Source organism: Cavia porcellus, unplaced genomic scaffold (assembly GCF_034190915.1).
Source record: "Cavia porcellus strain 051 isolate PalLab524CR breed Dunkin Hartley unplaced genomic scaffold, mCavPor4.1 scaffold_6, whole genome shotgun sequence".
Taxonomy (NCBI): Eukaryota; Metazoa; Chordata; class Mammalia; order Rodentia; family Caviidae; genus Cavia; species Cavia porcellus.
The window spans coordinates 9,094,849-9,118,667 of NW_026947489.1; the positions used below are offsets into that span (position 1 = coordinate 9,094,849).

At 40.5% G+C, this 23,819-nt stretch overlaps 1 protein-coding gene across 1 annotated transcript in view; it reads right to left on the bottom strand.

Annotated features, from left to right (window-relative positions):
- Lrrk1 (leucine rich repeat kinase 1) overlaps positions 1 to 23,819 on the bottom strand; it is a 128,883-nt gene that overhangs the window by 77,404 nt on the left and 27,660 nt on the right. The window contains exon 3 of the mRNA XM_013158772.3: positions 8,724 to 8,890. Coding sequence (XP_013014226.1) covers positions 8,724 to 8,890 — 167 coding nt within the window. The remainder of the gene's footprint in view (positions 1 to 8,723; positions 8,891 to 23,819) is intronic.

A 23,819-nucleotide genomic window follows, 5' to 3' on the forward strand; every position in this document is an offset into this window, starting at 1 on the left:
TCTGTCTGTCTGTCCCTCTCTCTCTCTCTTTGAGACAGGGTCTCGCTATGTAGTTCAGGCTGGTCTTGAACTCACTATGTGGCCCAGGCTGGCATCAAATTTGCAGTGATGCTCCTGCCTCAGCCTCCTGAGTGCAGAGATTATAGGAACCATCATGCCTGACTCCGATCTCTCTTCTTAATGTGTCAATGTGGAGAATTACACCGATCAATTGCTAAATGTTGAATCAGCCTTGAATCCTTAAAATAAACGTCACATGGTCATGGTACATGATTTTTTTTCACATAACACTGAATTTTTGCACCTATATTCATGTAGACATTAGTCTGAATTCTTCTCTTGCTCTTTCTTTGCCTCGTTTGGGTATTAGGCTGCATAGAAGTGCTGAAAAGTGTTTCCTTATATTATCTGAAATAGACTATGTAGGACTGTTAACACATTTTAAACATCTGGTAGAATTTTCTAGTGAAATATCTTTGCCTGTAGATTTCTCTTTTAGGAGGTTTAAAATTATGCACTGAGTTTGACTACTCCAATTATGTGTTTTATATTGAGTGAGTCGTGGTTTCTACCCTTGAGGATTGGCTCGTTCATGTCAGTTATCAACTTTATGTGCACAGACTTGTTCTGAGCGTTCTTGCATCATCCGTTTGATAGTCCATTTCCTTCCTTATATTAGTAATTTTTCTCTTTTCTCTTTTGTCTCTGTTTGTCTTAGTAGTAATTTGGCCAAATTTTATCCATCTTTTTAAAGAAAAAGTCTTATTTTATTGCTTCTTTTCATTGTTTTCAAGTTTCATTAATGTTCTACTCTTACTGTTAGTATTTCTTTTCTTCTGTTTGCTTTGGGTTTTTATTCTTCTAACTTTTTTTTTTGCACCAGGAATTGAACTCAGGACCTTGTGTTTGCCATGCAGGTGCTGTGCCACTGAGCTATACCTCTGGCTGTTCTTCTAATTTCTTTTTGTTTTGATTAAAGTTTGTTGATTTGAGGCCTTTTTTGGGTCTTTTCTAATGTAAGCATTTAGCTCCATGAGTTTCCCTCTTGTCACAGATTTACTTTCAGTCCATGTATTTTGATATGTTGTATCGTAATTTTAATTCAATTAAATGTTTCATTCAATTTAATGTAGTTTCTCCTGAAACTTTCTCTTTGACCCATGGATTATTTAAAAGTATGTGCTTTATTTCTAAGCACTTGGAGATTTTCTCATTACCTTTTAACCTATTTATTCCAGTTTTGAGCCCACTAAAGTTAAGGAATACATGATTTTTTTTAATTTAGAGAAAGATAAAACAGAATAGAAAATGGGCAGAAATAGTACATACTTTCAAAGAAAAGCAATAAACAGTAATAAATCACTAGTTGATGTATACATATTGTCCCCCCACAAATAATTGTTCAAGATACAAAAGTGGAACATATAAATGGGAATTCAACCGGGAGATTGCAAACCATTCTGTTCAACTATCCAACAAAAACTAAGTAATATGAGTATCAATCCTATACACTTAGACATGTACGCATTTATCCATGTCTTCATTTATGTTGAGAGTAACAAAACTTATTAGATTTAAATCCTTCTGAACAAAGATTAATAATATTGCTGGATTTCACATCGTAACACTCCGGAATCATCACTGGGTACTGCAGAGCCCCTTTCTTTCCTTCAGAGTGTTTGTTCATTTCATCAAGTGTCATCAGATCAGTTTTCATAAACTGTTATAGGTTTTACGTACGCATGAGTCTTAACATGTATTTCTATCCTTTCTATATTAGAGGGAGAAACAGAACAAAGCAGGACAGAACTAAACTTAAAACTAAAAAGACATCTGAATCTGCTGTATAAGGAGTTCTACCGTGGTCACTGTGCAGTTTCTTGTTATCAACTGAATTGGCTATATCATCAGATAAAGTATAAATGAACATATCAGTACATAATAGAATTAACAGAAATACAACTTTATAGATAGTGTAGAGCTACAAAAACAGGTAGTAATCAAATCAGAATGGATATCGTGGTGAATCATTGTCATTTTCAGTATAGTTGTCTATACTCCTCAGCTTAATACCAGCAACCGAACAGTTTTGAATAAAATCTGCCAATAATAAGCAGTATTCAAACAAGTCAGATATAACTAAGATCAGTCATGATGCAACAGTATAAGTCATACAGGGATCCTGATTGAGTTAACAGGAAATTAAAGATGACCACTGTGCTATATCCTGGTATCTTCGGTACAGCTTTCTGTGCCCTCAGATCCAGTGCTTGTATACAAACTGGGATGGAACAAGTTCCAACCAAGCAGAGTGGTGCGAGTAATAAGGGTTTTAGTTCCTGATACACTATTAGCTATATCTTCTGCTGTTTTTTTTAAAGACTATTCCTCCCCTTTACTTCCCCCAGAATGAACTGTGTATTTCGGGTCTCCCCATCACTCATGGTTTTTTATTGGAGGGGCAACCTGCTATTTATCTAAGTATTTCTGTACTTTCTCACTCCAGGGTTGGATTTCTAGTTATATTTCTTCATTTTAGCCTGTCTGTTCTATCTATCGATTAATAATGGCCCAGTTACCCCTATTACTCTCTGGTTCCCTATCACATCTAGTTCCATTTTCTCATATATGATTTTGGTCTATACAACCTTCTTCAGGCTAATTATATTTCCTATAAAGAGCCTCTCGGTGGACCCTACCTCTTGATCCACTCTGCCTGTGATTCTCTATTCCTTTAAGTTAGTGTATCTAGGCCATCTGTATTAGAAATTATATCCAACCTTCTCTGCCTCACTTCTGTTGTGCTCTTTTACTGTCATTAGTTGTCTGTTTGTCTTTTTCATTTTGCTTTCTGCTCCATTCATTGTGGCCTCTCTGCCATTGTTTCTGGAATCCTGGTACTTTTCTCTCTCTTTAGAATGTCCTGCAGTATTTTTTGTAGAGTTGCATTGGTGGTTGCGAATTCCCCCAGTTCCTCTTTATCTTGGAAGCACCTTGTTTCTCCATTAATTTCTAGGGACAACTGTGCAGGATATATCAATCTTGGCTGGAGGTTATTGTCTTTCAAGGCTTGGATTATTTCGCCCCACGCTCTTTGTGATTTTATGGTTTATGCTGAGAAGTCTGCTGTAATTCTGATGGGTGTTCTCTTGTAAGTGATCTGTTTCTTGTCTCTGACAGTTTTAATATTCTGTTCTTATACTGGATTTCTGGAATCTTAATTATTATATGCCTGGGTGTAGTTCTGTTTGAGTTGTAGGTGGCTGGGTTGTATGTGGTTGTATGCCTCATACATCTGGGCATCTTTACCTTTTCCTATATTAGGGAAGTTCTCCTTGATTATTTCTGTGAATAGCCTTTGCAGTTCATTTGCTTGTATCCCTGCTTCTTCTTTTACATTCTTAATTCTTAAGTTATAGATCCTCTTGTCATCTTCTAGCCTTTGTATTGTGACTGCTTGTTTCCTTGTTATTTTTAAGAAGTTTTTCCTTTCATGTTCCCACATTACAAATCTGTCCTCCAGTTCAGATAATCTATTCTTAGTTTCTTTTAAGCTGTTATGTCAGCTTTCAATAGAGTTTTTAGTTTCCTGGTAATCTCTTTGAACCTGCTTCATGTATGCTGTATTTTCTCTGTTTTCTCAATCAAACAATTCTCCCCTTTTTTCTGTTCTTCCATTCCACCATCTGTTTTTTCTTGGAAGGTGCTTAGCATTTCTTTAACTATTCTACTTACATCTTGCTTTACTTGGTTAAATATTTCACTTTTGAACTCATCTATGAGGTCCCGGAGATATAGCTTTATGTCTATTGGTGCCGTGCCTGATATTGCATGTTTTCTGTCCTCATTCTCCTTTGCATTTACCTTTTCTGGAACGGTATTCTCAGGATTGGGGACTGAGGACCCTTTCTTGTTTCTCCCTCTTCCTATACTTTTGTTTCTTCCATATAAGCAAATATAGGAGGCCCAGTTTCTTTCTTTGTCAGTTACAGTTTGTTTGAATTGCACCAGCTAGGTGTTCCCGCCCACTGCAGGGTACGAGGGAGACACAGACCTGGGCAGCCTCTGCTGGGCCCGCCCCTCTAGGCCAGTGCTGAAGGCTTCACTGCTTTAGGGTGCACTGTCAGGTGCAGGGACCTGGTTTGGGCTAGCCTACTGGGTCTTAGTCTGCGGTGTCACCCAGGTTAAGCACTCCCCACCAATCCTGCTTGAGAGGGGAATATGTGACTGAAGTCACTGCGGTGTCCTGTTCCAGCCAATCTGCCCGGCCCCAGAATGTCCTCTGTTGGGGCCTTCTAGTCTATGGAAGGGTCCCCATTCCTCTCACTCACTGCAGGTCGATGCAGGGCTCCCCACCATCTCTGCTCTCAATTCGGTTCGCCGATTTCCGCTCTCAGAGCTCTCGCATCTCTAACCCTGCTGTGCCAATTCAGACACGGCAGCAGCAGCAGGAAATTCAAGGCATGGGTTCCAGCCATGCAGGTTCCAGCTGCAGCACTGAGATTTTAGTTGTTACAGTCGTAGCACCGGGATTGCATTTCTGATTGTTTTCTCTCAGCTTAGTTTGTTCCTGGGTCGGCAGGGTATATCTCCCCCTGCTGAGGACTCCCCACACCGCACCATTCTTGGATTCTAAGCTGGCTATCTCAGAGAGCCTCTGTAGCTGCTGTTATCTATCCGCCATCTTCTCCACTCCTGCCCAGGAATACACGATTTAATTACTTAATTTTGTTTCAAGGCCTAGGACATCGTTTATGTTGATGTATGTTCTGTGAACATTTGGCAAGAATGTATGTCCTGATGCTACAGGGTAGAGCATTTTATAAATGTCACTCAGATCCTGTTGGCTGACAGTGCTTTTGAGTTCTTCTGCACTCTTGGAAATTTTCTGTTTAATTGTTCTATCATCCGTTGAGAGACAGTGTCAAAGTATCTAAGTTTGTGGATGTACTTAGTCTCCTGTCAGTTAGGCTGGGTTTTGTTTCACAAATTTGTTAGCTCTGTTGTTGGGTGTATGCATGTTTAAGATTGCTATGTTTTCTTGGTGGACCAAGTTCTTGATAATTACGTGATAACCTTCCTTATCCATGTTAATTGTTTGTTCTAAATTTTACTCTGATATTAAGATAGTCTCTTGTCTTTTGATTAGTTTTTATATAGTGTATCTTTTTCATTGACTTTCAACCCAAATATATCATTGTGTCTAAAGTGAGCTCTCACACATGGCAGTATACAGTTTATACCTTTTTATCTATGCTGTCAAAATCTGTCTTTAAATTCATGCATTTGGACAATTTATGTTTAATATATGTTTTTAGACACAACAGCTTATGTCTCTCAGGTTAATTTTGTTTTCTGTTTGCTCTTTTTCAGGCTTCCTTTTTCTGTGTTCTTATGAGGTACTTATACATGCTTTGAATTTCATTTTCATTGATCTATAGTATTTTTGCGTATATCCCTTTACATTCTTTAAAAAGTGGTTGCTGTATGTATTAAATTACAGATATACAACTTACAAAAATCTACTGTTTTTCAGCATTTTCTCTTTACTCCTCTCCATATATAAAATAACTGTCTTGTTTTAAACATTTTTCTTTCTTCACTTTAAAAAATATTGTGTCACTTGCTTCTAGTCTCTCTGGTTTCTGATGAGAAGTTTACTCTTCAACAATTTCATTTTTTCCCCATAAAGGCAATTATTTCCTTTTGGCTGCTTTTATGATTTTTGAAGGTTGTTTTGTTTCATCTTTTGTTGTAGTAAGTTTCACTATCATATGTTTGGAATGTATGCCATGGATTTACCTTCTTTTGGGATTCACACAGCTACTTGTCTTCTGCCATTTGGGGGAAATTTTTAGCCACTATTTCTTTCACTACTGCCCCTGTCCACTCTCCTTCTGGAAATGTGATATGTATAACTCTAGATTCAGCTAAAATTCTCATGTCTATGAGGACATATTCATTTATTTTCAATCTCTCCTCTGTCTCTCTCTTTCTCTGTCTCTATTTCTGTCTGTCTCTCTCTCAAGATTGGGTAATTTCTATTCTCCAAACTTCAAAGTCAGTAAGTCTTTTCTCCATTTTTCTACTCTATAGAGTTAAGCCCATCTGCTTTTCCATTTAGCTCTCCCTGAATCTTTTATTTATTTGCTGAGGCTTCTTTTTTCTTCCCTGAGATATTTTTTTTTCAGTTCAGTATGTACATACTTGATCACTGAAGCATTTTATAGTTGCTTTAATATCTTTATTTGAGATTTCTAACATGTGAGTCACCCTGCTGCTAGCATATCTTGGTTATCTCTTTCTCTCTGAGTTTGAGATTTTTCTAACTCCCGCTATGAATGTTTTAAAATAGCTTCTTGATATTGGGGTAACATACTTTAAGATTCTGGATTTTAGTTAATTCTTGTGTTCAGATTGTACTAACTCTACTGTAAAAAGTATGGTGCCACCTTATCACTGCCTGTTGGGATGGACATCAGGGACTCCAAGAGGAGCAGCTGATGTTATGATGGGAGGACTTCCGGATACTGCTGGACAGGTATGGTATTGAAGGTTCATCATCAGGCTTGCTAAAATTTCTCCCTAGCCAGAAGGAGGAGGAGTGTCTCACTGATGTTAGGTATGTCAGGTGAGGACAGAAGGCCCCTGGAGTCCACTCATGGGGTTGGGGATTGGAATAGGGCTGGGGATTCATTGCCACCTGGTGGGAATTTATATCCCAGCCCTGGCCTTCTCAGACAAGCTGGAGATATAAATATTTGGGCAAAGATGTAAATCTAGGATCTATGTCTGACCTTTGCTGCTGAGGGCTTGGGCTAGGAATGTAGGTATTTTTGTATGGTTTGCTGAAGTGGGGTGGTTATTGTCTGTAAATTTTCCATTTTGCCAGGCTTCCCTTTGCCAAGTCCTTTGGTTCAAGACAACAGGCCTCCTCTGGAGCCTTTTTTCCTGAATCAGTTGGTATTTCTGGGTTACAGCTTCTTTAGCAGCCAGTCTGGGATATATGAGGTACTCCTCCCAATATATTTATCACTGCGTTTTCCTTGAATTCTGAGATTACCAGATGGTCTTTCTTCTCTCCACCTTCCAGAGCCTCTTTTTCTTTTTGAACCAGGGATTGAAGCCCGGGCCTTTGCACTAAGCTGCATCTTCCACAGTTTCTTGAGACAGGATCTCCTGAAATTGGTAAGTTCCCCAGGCTGGGCTCAAACCTGTGATCCTCCTGCCTCACCTTCCCCAAGTACTGGGTACCACCATGCCTGGCTACCTTCTGGGTCTTTTGTGTGGGGGCACTGGAACCTTCCAGGATCTTATGCTTGCTTTATATGTAATGTCCAGAGTTTTTGGGAGCACTTTAGCAAGAAGAAAAGGGAAAAGTATACCGAGTTCCTCCTCCTTCCATTTACTAGAAGCTTAAGCCATTGACTTATTTATTACAGTTACATTGATGTTTTTTCCAAAATCATATTAGAGATGATTTGGTTCTCTTGGAGTGTCCCACAGATTGCACACACTGAAGTTTATGTAGTGGTCTCCCCCTGTAGATGTAATAGGCTGTCTCCACATACAGAAGGTAGTCTTTTGCCACATAGGCCACGAATTCATAATCAGAGGGACTCCAAATGCCCTCCCATCCGTGATTCTCAAGCACAATATGCTTTAATTTCTAAATTTCTGAGAACGGACCAGAAGTCTACGAGCGGAATTATTCTTAACTTTTAATTAGAGAATCATTAAGCCTATGCTAATCAAAGTATTGCAAATAACATCAACAAAGTGTTTCCATGATAACATCCAATTTTTATCCCCCACAAGGGCCAAGAACACAACACTGATCTTCTTAACACAACACTGACCTTCTTGAATTGTTGGAGGAAGGGTTAATTTGTACAAATATTTAGGAAAAAACCAATTTCACATGTGTTTCAAATCTTTAAAGACACTTATACCCCATTTCCCATTCCTGCAAATATATGCTAAGAAAACAACCTTGCAGTAAGAGAAGAATTAGGCAAAAACATTTAATACACCATTATTTATATTAGTAAGAAACTAGAAAAAACCCAAATATCCAATCAAGAAGAATAAATTAAATTTAAATTACGGTCGCTCTATTAGATGGAATAACATGTAGCTACTGAAAATGATCTTTAGAAGGAATCCAGAATCGTACAGAAAATTCTTGATATAGTAGGTGAGAAATGTATGCAAAACTATCCATATGGTGTGACTGTATAATGCTCTATCAGAAACAACATCAACGTATACTCAGATCAGAAGAGTGGGAAAAAGAAACTAAAACTGTTGAGTGGGATTGCTTAGGTGTTATTAGGAATATGGGTACATTTTTTCCTTTTTTCCCTACATTAACAGATTTTCTAAATTTTCTTTTTGAGCAGATGCCACGTTTACACTGTGAAACAGTGTAAACGCGCACAGGACGGGGACACTGCAGATGGTGTTAGCTGCTTTCTATTTCAGCAGGCCCACTCTTGCCTCTCAAAGGCCAGAATGGTGGGGAACAGTGGGGAGAGCCCTGCTTCTGCGGTAACACCCTACAAGGAGTGGACCCGAAGGAGGTGGCCCTTGCAAGTTTATACACAAAAAGCATTATGCAGAGTACAACAAAACATCCCCACTAAGGTTCTGCCGATCATCTGAGCAGTGACCCTCATCCAACCTAGGACCAGGGTGGCCCCCAGGCAGGGGGCTGACTCTACCTTTTCCAGCGGGGATGTGCTGTCCTCACAGGCCTCTCTGAGCAGGTCACGGGCCCTGCTGAAGGCCCCCCGTTTGTATGCGGTGTGGATGCACTCCATCCTGGGGGACCGTGGTGCTGTGGAGTCCCCGCCTGGTGTAGACAGCTTGCCGCCCATGTCCCTGGCACCTGCATAGGAAGAAACACACACACAGAGTCACCATCAAAGCCAGTATGGTTTGGGAGTTAGAAATGACAGCACAGGGTGGCACTGTTGATGACATAATTCTGGGGGTGGCGGGGACAGAGAGAATGGTCTTGAAATGTCACCATCGCCCAGCTTCCAATGCCTTGGGGACCTGCAGCCTTGTGGGAAGAGACCTCCAGGGGCTGGCACTGAAGCCAGGATGTCTGCAAAGGCAGCAGGCAGTTGCGCACAACTCAGAGGGTTCTGCAGCAAAACAGCTGCACCTGGAGCCACGCCAAGGCGTGAGGGCAGCTGTCTGGTGGGAAGCCGCCAGGCTGATTTCACAGGGCGAGGGGGAGGAGCTCGGGCTTCAGGGGAGAGCAGGTGGCCCCGCCAAACAGCTCCATTGCTGTGTCCCTCGGAGGACAGTGCAATCCTGAGGGAATGGAAATCCACTTTCCAGAAAACCCCACAAAGGGCACAGGATTTAGGACCTGCAGGTCTAGTGCTGCACCTGCCCCTGCAGACTTGCCACACCAACATGTCAGGCAATTCCTTGACACTCTGGGTCCGGAGCATGCTTGGACCACAGGTGTGGCTGTCAGAGCTGTCCCCAAGATGTCTCCTGGCTCTGCCCTTCTGGTTATCTGCCCTGTGGCTTGGCTGTGGACGCATCCCTGTTCCCCAATAGTGTATGTTTGACTGTACCAGGTGGAAAAAGTGTGGGGCTTCTCTGGGTCAACTGACCATCTCGTGTTACTAGAGAGGAGAGGCTAGGCTTACAGAAGGCAGCAGCACTGCCGGGCAGTCTCTAAACCCACAACACCCATTCTATAAAAGCCCTGACTGAGTACTGGGACACAGGAAATCACTGCACTGGGAACTGAAGACACAGAGTTACAGGAGATCTGCCCTAGACAAATCTCTCCAGAACAGAGGTTCCTAATTAGGAATCTGTGGCCCAAAAGGCTGACAAAGAGGCTTTGGAAATTCCCTGAACATCTTAAAGTTGTACACAAAACAAAAGTTGTAACTCTGTGTGTGTGTGTGTGTGTGTGTGTGTGTGTGTGTGATTATGTGATTTTTCTCTCTCTGGGTAGAAAATTCAAGGACTTCACCAGACGTCCAAAAGGATTAGTGAATCAGAGTTACAAGCTTTATCTCTCTCAGTATCACATAAAGACTGTCATAAATGAGGAGGTAAACCAAGACTGTGTTGAGAGGTAGCAGAACGAGGAAGAGAATTCTATCATTTCTGGCCAAGTTTACATAGCCAATAAGGGGCAAACTGGTACTAATAATTGCTTCCCCAGCTCTCAGGGTGAGGATGATCTGCTCTTCTCACTGTTACCTCTGTGAAGGAAAAGGCTTTTGATAATTTTATTCAGGGTAAATGCTGAGAAGGTTTGCTTCTAAACATATACACCATGAATATGAATTAATACATTAAAGTATTAATTTATTTACAATGGCATAAATTACATTCTTAGAATTAAGTTGAACAAAAGATATGATGGATCTATACACTAAAAATCTGTAAATCTCTGCTGAGAAAAATTAAGCAGGACCTATATAACAGGCACACATCCCATGTTCATGGATGAGAAGAATCAATACTGTGAAGCTGTCAATTCGCCCTAATTTTATTGATAGTTTCATTTAATCTCAATTATAAGTCTAGTGTACTTTTTGAGTGGGAAGCAATTGACAAATGTGATTCTCAAATTTACAAGGAAACTTTAAGAACCTCAAATATTGAGAGCAATTCTGAAAAAAAGTTAGAGACTTTATACTACCTGATTTAAAGATTTACTGTAAAGCTACAGTAACCGAGATAGTGTGGTGTTAAAAACAGCTCCCATGGGGCAGAATAAAACGGCTGAGAAGCAGACTTGTATTTATAAACCTAACTGATTTTTGGCAAGGGGGCCAAAGCAATGCAATGGGAAAAGCAGTCTCTTCAACAAACAGTGCTGCTATACTGGACATTGTCAATGAGTAATAAAGAAAAATCCTGTGCTGACATATCATCATGCACAAAACTCATCTGAGATGGACCATGGACCTAAACATGAAGGCTAAAAGAAAGCCAGAAAGCACGCAAGCGACTACTTCCATACTCTGCAAGGAAGCAAAGGGTCCTTAGGTGAGTGCTATGGTTTGGGTGTGGTTTGTGACTCCCAAGGTCCACTGTGATGACAGCCTGGTCCCCAGGTGGGACTATGGGAAAGGCAGTGGAGCCTTTAGGGATGGGGCCTTCCAGGTCCTCAGGTCACCAAGAGAATGAAGCAGCTTCGCCTGTGATCCTTCGGGAGCTCTCCTATAAGGGTTCCATGGAAGGAAGAAGCCTGGCCCCTCCTTCCCTCCTGCTCTGCCTCTCTGCCTGTCCACACCTGCATCTCACCCATCTGAGATCCTCATCAGAACTGAGCAGATGCGATGCCATGCCCTTCGGCCACCAAAGCTGAGCGCTAAATAAACTTCTTTTCCTTTACAATTATCCTCTGTCAGGTATTCTGTTAGAGTGACAAAAAGTAGACCAATACGAGGGGGTCATAGGAAATAATAACCAGAAGGGAAAATGTGAGTGAAGACTTCACTGAAATAAAAACCTTTACTCATCAAAAACAAAATAAAGCACCACTTAAAGATGAGCAGGCAAATTATAGACTAGGACATTTATAAAACATCTGGAAGAGTTATGGTACTTAAAATAGAAAAACTCCTATAATTCAATAATAAAAAGACAAAAACTCAATAAGAAATAGGCCAAGATTTGAACAGTGGGAGATATTCAAAGAGTTCCATATCAACAATTGTCAAGGAAATTCAAATTAAAACCACAACTAGAGACCTCAACACTCCCAACAGAACAGCTCATTTTTAAAAAAGAGTATAAATATTTAATGAAGCTATGGAGCAACCACAATGCTCATAACTTATTGGTTAAAGGGTAAATGCCATAATAACCCTGGAAAGAGCTCTGGTGGTTACTTATAAAACTAAATAGACACAGACCTCAGGATTCACCCTTATTCTGTCCTTATTTACCCAAGATAAACATTTCCAAAAAGTTATCTAGGAATGTTCATAGCAGCTTTAATCACAATATGTCCAAGCTATAAGTAGGCCCACTGTCCACCTATCGGAGAAAGGGATGAGTGAGATCAACAATAAGCAGAAGTGAACTATTGATCCATAAAATGACTGATATGTATCTCAAAAACATAATGCTGCATGAGAGAAACCTTGCAAAAGATGATGCCATTTTTATACTGTTCTAATTTTCCCTTTAAAAAAATCTGAAGAATGTTTTGTGGGGTCAGGGTAGCCAGTGAAGCTGATTAGAGAAAAGGTACTGCCTGGGTTGATGGTTCCATGTCTCGCTGGGGTTTGCACTACCCAGGAGCTGAACTTGTCAAAACTTATCAGAAAGTCTACTTAAAATCCGTGCATTTTCACTTCATATGTCCTCTAACAAAAAGGAAATGTAAATAATTCAAACCATGCTAATATGCATGCTGAAGCATTCAGGGGAAAGGCCCAGATTATTTAATGTACTTACAAGTTGAAATGCATTAAAAATCGGATGGATAGAAATGTGAGACAGTAATTTTAGGTAGTGTTTAAGGTAGACTTTGGATGATGGGTATAGGCATATTTGCTGGTTCAATTCTTTCAGTGTTACTGTAGGTTTGAAAATGTTCATGATAACATTTTGGGAGAAAAGGAGAGTTATACAGTAAACCCCATATGCATAAGACCCACGGATGTGTTCCACCACTAAGAGAGAAAACCCCATCATGCATGAAGGCAAACCCAAGCCACTTACAGAGAAGAGGTCCTTAGTATCATCCAGGGCTTTTACAACTCACCCTACGCCACAACATGCACCATTTTCAGGGCAACCATTCTGAAAATTCTTGAAAGTGGGTCATCATCGCCCACCATTGTCACCATTTCTGAAATGCCAATGCAGGATTGCGAGGCTTAAGTTAAGATTACTGGGTTTGTGGGTCTTTATTTTTTGTGGGGGGAGTGCTGGGTATTTCTGGAAAGAGGAACCCAGGACGAGGCTTTGTGTGTAGGTGCTTGCACATGAGAGTTAGGCAGTGTTGCTTCCCAGCGACACACGCTGACAGTCCCCATTAATTATTTAGCGTCAGAGCCCCTGCACCACTAAGAGCCAGCCAGAGGGAGAAAGGCCATTAGCCGGGGTAAGAAGGACGCGGAATCAGGGCAGTGTCCTCCATCAGAAAGGAACACTTAATTATGCCAAGGTTCGTCTTTCAGAATTAAAAAAATATTCTCCTTGTCTAGTAAAGGTAAGTGCGTGCATTCCTGCACACATGCATGGCCGAGTAGGAAGTAGCCTCTCTTCCTCGTGTTAAGAACATAAATACAAATAGTTAACCCTTTAAGTTCAAGCAAGGGACGCTGTGAGGTGGGGCTCACGTGGCACATGTGAACTTACAAGGGCGATTTTACCTTAACATGATCTTCAAAGATGCCTATGCACGTGAAGTAACTAGTGAGAACCTAGAACCTGCTGGAGTCTCTTTGCACTGTTCAGTGGTGCATTTTTCAGTTTTGAATCTGATTTTCTTGTTGCACAAGCAGCAATGAACACTCCTGATCACTGATCCTGGGAGCTAGGGCCCTGGTCTGATCGAACTATTGGAAGAACGCGATGAGAAGAAACCTTAAATGCATTTAACTTCATATTCCAATTTTATTTAATTTACAGAGATTATAAACAGAATGGTTAAGGCTTATTTAGGATAAAAGGAAAAAAAAAACAAATGCTAATAATGAGTATTAGGACAGGCTGGGGAGAATTAGAGAAGACTTTACTTTCTAAGTTCTGTGTCATGGAAAGATATCACCACTTAAACTTTAAACAAATTTCACAGTTAATAAAAGATTCTCATTGAAAAATTAAATAATACAGAAATACACTGAAAAGTAGAAACCCCTCCTGTCACCATCAGACATCTTTTCGTAGATCTTTTCATAGAAAAAAGAATGTTTTTGTCAAAAGTATTATATTTCTTTAAATCTGAGAATCAGTTAAGACACTAAGGAATATGTTTAAACTATTTGAGATTACTCAGTTATTTCTACTGCCTATTCAGTTGTTTGTACTTTTTTAATTAATTTGTTCCGTTCTAAATGTACTATTAACACAGGTTTAAAATCTATTAAAGCCTCATAGTTCTAAATGCATTTCTAAGATAAATTTAAAATTTATATTAAAACATATAAACCTCCCAAACTTACTCCATTTCAATAAGACATTAATGCCCCAAATAAATAGCAAGAGCTATTAGTAAAATCATAGAACATTAGAAAAGTCTAGTTCCAAATTTAAAAAATATTTCTTGTTCTGTATCCTTCTATCATTCCCCAACACAGTGAGAAAGTTTTTCAATACATACTCACAGATAATTATAAACAGGCATCTCATCTGCTTTTAATGCAAATTAGTATGCTTAACTAAGTGTTTAACTAAGTAAAGGGAGAGAAATGTAAACCGATAGCATAGTTCATTTTTAAAAAAACATTTAGTTGGTGGTGTTTGTTTATTTTAGTAAATGATCAGTTAGAAGCAAGGACCAGGAAGAGAACATAAATATTGTGAATGGCTAACGTTAAGGTAGGACACATGCACAGTTATTCCAGAGCACAGAAAAGTTTACAGCAAGCTCTGAGCTCATAAACACACCTGTCCGGGTTGAGCGTCAGTGTTAACGCCAACTATATCCTGGTGTGTGAAGTGTCGGACATGAATGGTAAATTAAAGTTCATATATGAAGAAGTATTTGTTTTTTTTAATGGTATTTTTAAACCTGTAGTACCAGAATGTCTTTGTGTTTTCCTTTTCACTTTCCAGTTAAAAATCCATTCCTAAGTAAATGCTTTCAGTCATACTGTATGTTCTATATCATCAGCCACATCTAAGGGAAATACGCTTAGTTGTTAATAACTCAGTATCTAATACAATTGCCATAATGCATGTTTTAGAAAGACAAATTATCCTAACTACAGGAAAACTAACAGAAATTAGTTGTCTTTCAGTATCTTGCTGAAAACAGAATTGTTTCAGAATTGTTCACATGCAGATCGATCTCTTGTCCCCGTAGGAGTGTATTGTACTGCCCTGGCACAGCTCAAAAGAACCTCCTTTGTCTGTCTGTCCCTGAGAATGTTCTGCCCTGATGTCATTATTACCTTTTCTTCTTGAACAGCAGGATTTGTCAAGTCATCTCCCCTGAGATAATGACTGGACTACAATCTTTGTATCTATTGTTTTTTCTAAAATCCAGGGCAGTCGGGGAAGTGTTGTGATAGTGGCTTTAATGCTCTAAGTTTTAATGTGATCAGTGTGCACAAGTATGTGTGTCACTCTCCTTCCCAACAAATAAAACATGCCTGACCTAAGGCAAATGCTTGTCAGTGCAAAATGCGTGACACCCTCACATCTGGGAGACGTTTTTGCGTCTCTTAGAAAAGACGCTGCAATTTTATTTGCACATCTGTGACATCTTACTGACTGCGTTCACTTCCATCAATTGAGGAATAAAAACTGAAAAGTGAACCATCAACCCACAGCTCACTGCCGAACAAACAGAAGTAAACTTTAAGATGCTACCAACCTGAGCATAGCTGCTTAATGACCATCCTGTGCCATCTTCCACCGAGTCCCCAGGAGGTCGCAGCACCAGGGCTGGGGGTAGCTCTCCCTGGGGGTGACGCCCTCTCTGCACTTGGGGACTGGCCCCCGTGGCCCAGGGGTGACAGGTCTTCAGCAGGCAGGGCGCTTCGGTCGTCCCTACATATCGCTGGGGGTTTTAGCCTCACTCAGCCGCGGTTTTCCTCCGGGGTTGCATTACAGTGAAATCCAACCCTTTATTTCTTCAGGGAAGATGTAGAGGTTGCAGAGTGTGCAGGGGAGGGAGGATGACAGCCCTCAGGGTGACCCTCAGGGGCAATTCCCGCCTGGCTCCAGATGGCCAGTCTCCAGCCTCATCCTGCTGCCTCCTCCACCAGGGTCGGAGAAGCAAGCAAGCGGCCAGCGGAGCTCTAGGGGACCAGCTCGGCCTCAAGTGAGCAGGTCTCATTCCTGCAGAGCTCCCAGCACAGCCTACAACTTTCTGGAGGCTGTTGTCACCAAATCACCGGAAATTAGATTCTCACCAAGTTACTGGAAATTTTTGTTAAAGAAAGGGAGAAGGAGTGGGTGTGGTGGTCGCTGTCCCAGCCCTCTGGGAGCTGGGCCAGGAGCGTCGCAAGTTCAAGTGTAGAAGCACAGTCAGACCCTGTCTTGAAATTTAAAAAATAAAAAACTAAACTAAAAGAAAACTAAAAAGAAGCTTAAAAGGGCGGGGGCATGTAGCTCAGTGCAAAACCCCTATGTTCAATCACCAGGACAGGAGAAATAAAAAAGGAGATGGTGGTTATATATGTAGGGAGTTCCAGCGAGAGAAAATCACATGTAAAACCGCTAATTTTTTCTAGTAATATGAATTACAACTAACCCTACAGTGCCATGTTATAGCCATCTGATTCTGTGAGAAGTTTCAAGCCTCCTAACATTCACTGCTGGCAGAGTGTGGTGACACTGCATATGCTATGGGGAATCTGCAAAGGGCGGGTCTATTTTAGAGAAGAGCAGAAAAATCTCTACAACAAGACCGCTGCGGGAGGTCCTGAGGCTTCACCTGTGGTTTTCTCCTCTAGGAAGTCACCTCCAGGAGAGGCAGCACGAACAGAAAGATTCACTCCTGAGCTCCAGGCTGAGGCAGCGTGGCAGCAGAGGGAGCCGCCTGCCAGGCAGGAACCAGCCAAAGCCTGGGAGACAGGGGGAGGTTTCCAGCAAAGTGATGCACAGAGCACTGTGGCCGTGATTGGTGTCACTTAAGTCAGGGCTCATGGCAATGCTGAGAAGGAGGTGCTCTGCCACTTCACAGATAAGGACATTGGTTCCCAAGGTTACAGAACCGAGATGGACAGGGGTAAGCAGCAGCCGTGCTCCGTACCCAGGGTCAGTTTCCACTTCTCCGCTCAGCAGACTCCCAGGCGCGGGACTGCCAGGCGCTATTAAGCCTGATCATGATGAGGACGAAGAGAAGAATCACTATTACTCAGGCTAAAGCAGAGTACGAGGCGCGCGTGTAAAGCAGGGAAAAAACGCAGGAGACTGACCGTGAAAGCAGGCAAAATGAAAGCATTTGTTATGGGTTTGTAGGTCATGTATAATTAAAATGGTTTGAAAAAGGGCTCCTAATGAGTATGAAACACACACACACACACATGCACACACACACACACACACACACACACACGCACACACACACAGCTATGGACTGTGTAAAACCCGAGTCTCTCTTTAAGAAGCCCTAAAGTGCACACATAAATTACATCGATGACAGGGCTGGCTGCCCTCAGTAAGTGAAAAGACTGGAAATTTTTTTCTGTTTGTGTTTTTCTGTGTTGTCCAATATGCTGAGCTGATATCGCTGTTTTACCATTAAGAAAAAAAATACATTAAAGGACGAAATGCATCCGGCAACATGTTAACCGCTTCCCACCTGGCTTGCTGAGCTAATTCTGCAGTGGGGCTGAACAGAAGCAGTTGCATGTTCTAGGTACGCCAGGTTTGGACTCCATTGCTCTAGAACCAAGGACAGAAAGCAAGAAAAGCTTGTGGATCCACCTCTGGCATAGGCGTCTCAGATTTTAGGGCAGAAAATAAAATGGTCTATAATAATAGTTCACTCAGGATTGGTGCCATTTGTTGAGCCCTGCAAGATGCTCTGGGAAGTGTCCAGCGGACACCTGCCTTCCTCCCAACACTCACCCAAGGCTGGGCTTCCTACTGCTGCTCATCATGAAGTGTGGGTGTTGGGGTGGTTAAGGAATCTGTGCCCACCCCCTCCCTACAACATAGCTGAGATCGGATCCCTGCTATCAAAGCCCAGCTCCTGGGATATGCACTCCAACCAAACACAGGACTCTTATGTGAACGTCCTGAGCCTGGGGAGGATGTGGTAAAAGCCAAAGAGAAAAGGGGAACCAATACCCCCATGAATTTTCTGCAGTGCAAAAAGACAAACCCAGCAACACAAAGAATAAGATGAATACAAAGGAATAAGGTAAATCTTTCCTAACTTTAATTCTTCTTCCAAAAGTTCACTTACTCACTGGTCATTCATTCTACACATATGTAATACCTTCTGTGTGCTCAGCTAGAACGTGGGCACACAGCTTGCCAAGACAGACAGGAACAGCTCAAGCATGGCGCTGCATACATGCCAGAATTTCCTTTTAAACAGCTACATAAAAAAATATGCTCTTCACCAAGGTGAGATGTTTGGGGGACTTAGGATGTCAGGAGACAAAAACTGAGCTGATAAAGAAGGAAAATCCTCCTGGGTATTTTCCAAGAAAAATTGAAAAGATCATATCACAGTGATATATGTGCACCCGTGTTCATATCAGCACAATTTGTAAAGCTAAATCTTGGAAACAACCAAGATGCCCATCAACCCTGCAGAGTGGATGAAAAAGATGTGGTATTTTTATACAGTGGAATATTACTCAGCTATAAAAGGGATGCTCTTGAGGCCTTCATGGGTAAATGGAGACAACTTGAGACTCTCCTCATTAGTGAAATAAATAAGAATCATATTTATAAATATCACATTGTGCCTCTAAAAAGTAATAAGTAAAAAAGTAATAAGAAATGTAGGATTAATAAAACCCAAAATGTGTAATTGCTATTATAAAAAAGGAAAAAGAAGTGCTCTAAAAGATATAACTGCATGTATGTTTAAGTGCTTAGGATTGATAACCCTATTACTAGGTTTTTGTTGGATCCTTGAACAGAACTGTTTGCAGTCTCTCTGTTTAAATGTTCACTTTGTATGCTTTACTTTTGTAACTTGAACAACTATTTCTAAGAGGTCAATATGTAATTTATCAACTAGTGATTTCTTACTGTTTATTTTTTTGAAATTATGTATTATTTCTACCCTTCTTCTGTTTTGTTTTTTTCTCGTTAAATAAAAATTTTTTTAAAAAGAAGGAAAATCCATCTGCCCACAAAAATGAAAAAGAAATAAAAGTTTATCAATACCCAGTCATACAATACAAAATGGTAAATCCAAAGATACAAAAAATCTCAAAAACCATTCCTATTCTGGTGTTCAAGAAATCAATTATACTTATAAATACTGGAGAGTCAGGATGTCATTGGACATATCAATCCTGGCTCCAAAGGAGTAACTGTATACATGCAAAACACACCACGCAAAAAAACAAAAGCAAAAGGCATAAAGATAGCTGCGCTGTTCAGTATAGCAAGGAATGGAGAGGAGACACCTACGCAATGCACTAAAGCGGACAGACGCAGAAAAACCAGCCCACCACGAAGACCCCTCCGTGACGACACTGCTTTTTTTGGTCTTGGAATCTGAGGTCTAATTTTTGATACCTTTTTTTCCTTTTGCATTCATTTCCCTGTTACTACTGTAACAAGAAGATTTTTTTAAAGTGAACTCAACTTCCTTTAAGAATGATGAGCACAAAACAAGAAAGTATTTCAAATTTAAGACAAGGCACCAGGGTTCTTTCTGGATGTCTTTCACTCAGAAATGTGCTAAATAAAATACACGGTTCAACTTCCAACCTGATTCTTCAATAGCTTCATGGTCTTTGACAAGCATTTTGGAGGTCTGAATTTTGCCTTCTTCTTGTAAAATGAAGATGGCACATATAAAAGAGACTGCAGAATATACAACAAACATATAAGCAAGCAAACACAATGCACAGACATACGTATTCCCACCCCACTGCCTGCGAGTCAGTTCACTTTTATTTCTTCTTGGACCCCAGGTTTCTTTCCTTAGAAGGGGTTCCCAACCTTTCCCTGTTTGCCACGATTCTCCTCCTGTCTTGAGGACCCAGTCCCTAGTGAGGACTGCAGAATTTCCCACTGGGCTTCTTCTCCTTCCTCTACCTGATCTGCCCTTCATCTGCTTGTCTGAGCTGAATGTTAGGTCACCCCTCTTGGGAGGGTACCTGTCAGCCTCCTGCTCTGCCTGGTGCTGCTCAGAGGCTGGGCCCCCCTTGCTGATTGTCATGGGTACCTAACAATGCACTCTGTGCACAGCAGGGGCTCATTAAGTGCTTCCTGACTTCAGTGTGTTCATCTTCCAGACCTCTCTCCAGAGCAGTGAGGGCCCCGCTATACCCCTGCCTATGCACAGAATCCTGTATCTTGGGCCCAGTGGTACAGAATTGTTCTGGGAAAAGGCAAATGAATATTTCAGACCCTTCCTGGGTTTTTCTTTGAAGAACCACTTCATTCTGACCCTGCAGCCTGTAGCAACTCCCGCCCTAAGTCTGGCTGTTCCAGTATAGTTGTAGGATTCATATGAGGTCAGAGTTTACACTGCTTCAAGAGAATATTCTAGGGTTTTCCAATCCATAGAAGGATCTGAGACCTTAGGCATACACGGCTGCTTTTGAAACACATGGTTGTAACGCACTCACAGGAAGGAGTCCCCTCAATCACAGGTGGCTCCAGAGAGGGACAGAGAAGCAGGAGCACCAGGTCACTCCCGTCTGTACCTGGCTTCGCCCTCTGACACATTTTCCACTGTCTCCTTGTTGCTCTTTGGCTCTGCCATAAAACTGGAGGTGATGACAGCGCTCAGATGAAAGGGTGTGGTCAGGAGCCAATGAACACTGCTCAGCCCTTCACAGGCTCAGATAAATACTAGAGGCTCTTATCTTCACCTGAAATTAAGTTAGATATTTGGCCCATGTCTAGAGCCTGCGGTTCTTATCTTACTCCTCTGGCATCTGAGATCAATCATGTCAATTCAAATGGACAAGCTGGTGGTTTGGGGGATGTTATTTACTTAGCTGTAGGTCAGATGTAAGTAAGTCAAAAAATAGAAGACAAAATGCTTACTTCTTGCACAAGCCAGTGCTGGGGAGCAAACTGATGGATCCCAATTTCACACAGGACAGCATTTGCCAGCGGGCAGTCAGATCCCAGCATCCTGTCCAGCTCAGCTTAAGCTCAATAACTACTCAATATAGACTCTGTTGAAATGAGATCAGATTGCTAACTCTGACAGTAGCCTTATCTAAAAATGCCAACTCATCCCACTACACAAAACTCAAGAAACGCCAAAGACTGCAAAACGAAGAAGGAATATAGGAACAACAGAACAGTTTAAAAAAGGATTAAAATGACACGAGCAACTTTTTACATTTCAATAATTGAATGTAAATAGATTACATTTTTCTAATCAAGAGAAACAGACTGGCTGAATGGATAAAAACAAGAGCCAACAACATGCCACACACAAGAGACCCACTTTGGCATTAGGGACACCCACAGTCGGAAAGTGAGTGGACAGAAAAAGATACTCCATGCAAATGGTGACTAAAAGAGATTAAAGATGGGTATAATGAAACAAAATAGACCTTCAAAATCTGTCACAAGCGACAAAGAGCGTCACTGTATACTGTAAATTCATCAGGAAGACAGAACACTTGCAAATAAACATGCAACCAATATCACAGTGCAATAATGCAAATATTAACAGAACTGAAGAAAGGAATAGATAGAATTCAACAGCAGGGGACTTTGACACCCTGCTTTCAATAATGAATGCTTCATCCAGACAGAAAATCAATAAGGAAACAACAGACTTGAATAATACTGAGTCAAATGGACCTAGTAGACATATACACAACATTTTACCCAACAGAAAGACAAAATACCTTCTCCTCAAAGGCACACAGAACACCACCCAGTATCAGAAACTCCTTGTGCAGCAAAACAAGTCTTAACAAATTTAAAAAGGCTGAAGTCACTTTACGGATTGTTCCTGGCGACAGTGACAAGTAGAAATTAATCACAGCAGGAAAACTGTAAAATCCACAAATATGTGGCACGTGAACAACACACTCCTGAAAAGTCAATGGAACAAAGAGGTTACAGGGAAATAAAACATTACTTTGAAACAAATGAAAATGTAGACACAACATACCAAAACTTATGCTAGACTAACCAAGAAAAAAAAAAGAGAGGGGACTTGCCCAAATGAAAGAGGGAAGTCAGGACTAATACCATAGATAATAATACAAAGGGTCATAAGAGATTATCGTGAACAATTACACACCAATGAATTGGATAAGCTAGAATAGATGGGTAAGTTGCTAGAAATGCACAGCTTACCAACAATGAATCATGAAGAAATAGGAAATGTGAACAAATCAGTAACAAGTGAGATTTAAATAGTAACCAAAAACCTCTCAGCAGAAGAAAGCTCAGGACCAGATGGCTTCACTGGTGACTTCTTCCAACACTTAATGAAGTAATGCCGGTTCTTCCTAAACTCTTTCAAGAACTGTAGAGGACGGGATACTCCCAAACTCATTTTATAGAACCAGAATTATCCTTTTACCAAAGCCAGGAAAATGACACTACACGAAAAGAAAATCATACGCCAGTACCTTGGAAGAACATAGGTACAAAAATCCTGAAACAAAATACTGGAAAACCAAATTCAACATCACACAAAAAGGGTCATATTTTGCAATCAAGTGAGATTTATCCCTAGAATGCAAGCATGATTTAACACAAGAAAATCAATCAGAGTGACACATCATGTTAACAGAAGTTTTAAAAAAAATCATAGGATCATCTCAATGGATGCAAAAAAAAGGCATCCATTCAGTATCTTATAAAAATAAAAACTCTCAATAAGTTAGCCATAAAAATAATGTATTTTGACCCAGTAAAGACCACATACAGTAAGCTCACAGCTATTATTATATAAATGGTGAAAAGCTGAAAGCCTTCCCTCTAAGATCAGAAGACAGGATTCTGATTCTTACAACTGCTATTCAATACTACTGGGCGTTCTAGCCAGAGCAATTTAAGCAGGAGAAAGGGATAAAAGACATTCAAACAAGAAAAGAGGATTTTAAATAATTTCTGCTTGCAAATTATATGTGGAAAAGCCTGAAGATGCCACACACACACACACACACACACACACACACACACACGCACACATAAAGAAAAGAAAAGAAAAGAAAAGAAAAGAAAAGAAAAGAAAAAGAAAAAGAAAACCAATCCCCCCCACCAAAAAAAAAAAAAAAAAAAAAAAAAAAAAAAAAAACAAAAAACCCACAACCCTGTTAGAAATAATAAATGAAGGACTGAGGATATAGTTCAGCAGCACAAGTGCCTGCCTGACAAGCACAAGGGGAATTCAATCCCCAGTACCAAAACAAAAGAAACAAAAAACAGAAATAATAAATGAATTCAGTAAAGTTGCTGGACAAGAAATCAACACACAAAAATAAACTACATTTCTATATACTAATAAGGAATCATCAGGGAAAAAATTAAGAAAATAATATCATCTATAATAGCTACAAAAATAATTAGGAATAAATTTAACCAAGGAAACAAAAGCTCTGTACACTGGAAATTATGACAGTGATAAAGAATTGAAGAAGATGGAAATAAATGGAAAAATATCTCATGTTTATGGATCGGAAGAATTAATGTTATCAGAATCTCCACACTATCTAAACTGAATTTCCCATTCAATGCAATTCCTATCAAAATTCCAGTGGCACTTTTCATAGAAATAGAAAAAAAATCCTGTAACTTCTGTGGAACCACAAAAAAACCCAAATAGAGGAAGCAATCTTGAGGAAGAAGAACAAACCTGACGGTATCATACTTCCTGATTTTAAACCTGATTATAAGCTGTTGTAACCAAGCAATGTGTTTCAGGCATAAAAACAGACATACAGAACAGTGCAGGTGAACAGAGAGCCCAAAAATAAATCTACACATATTTGGTCAAGCAATCTTGAGAAAGGCACCTAGAA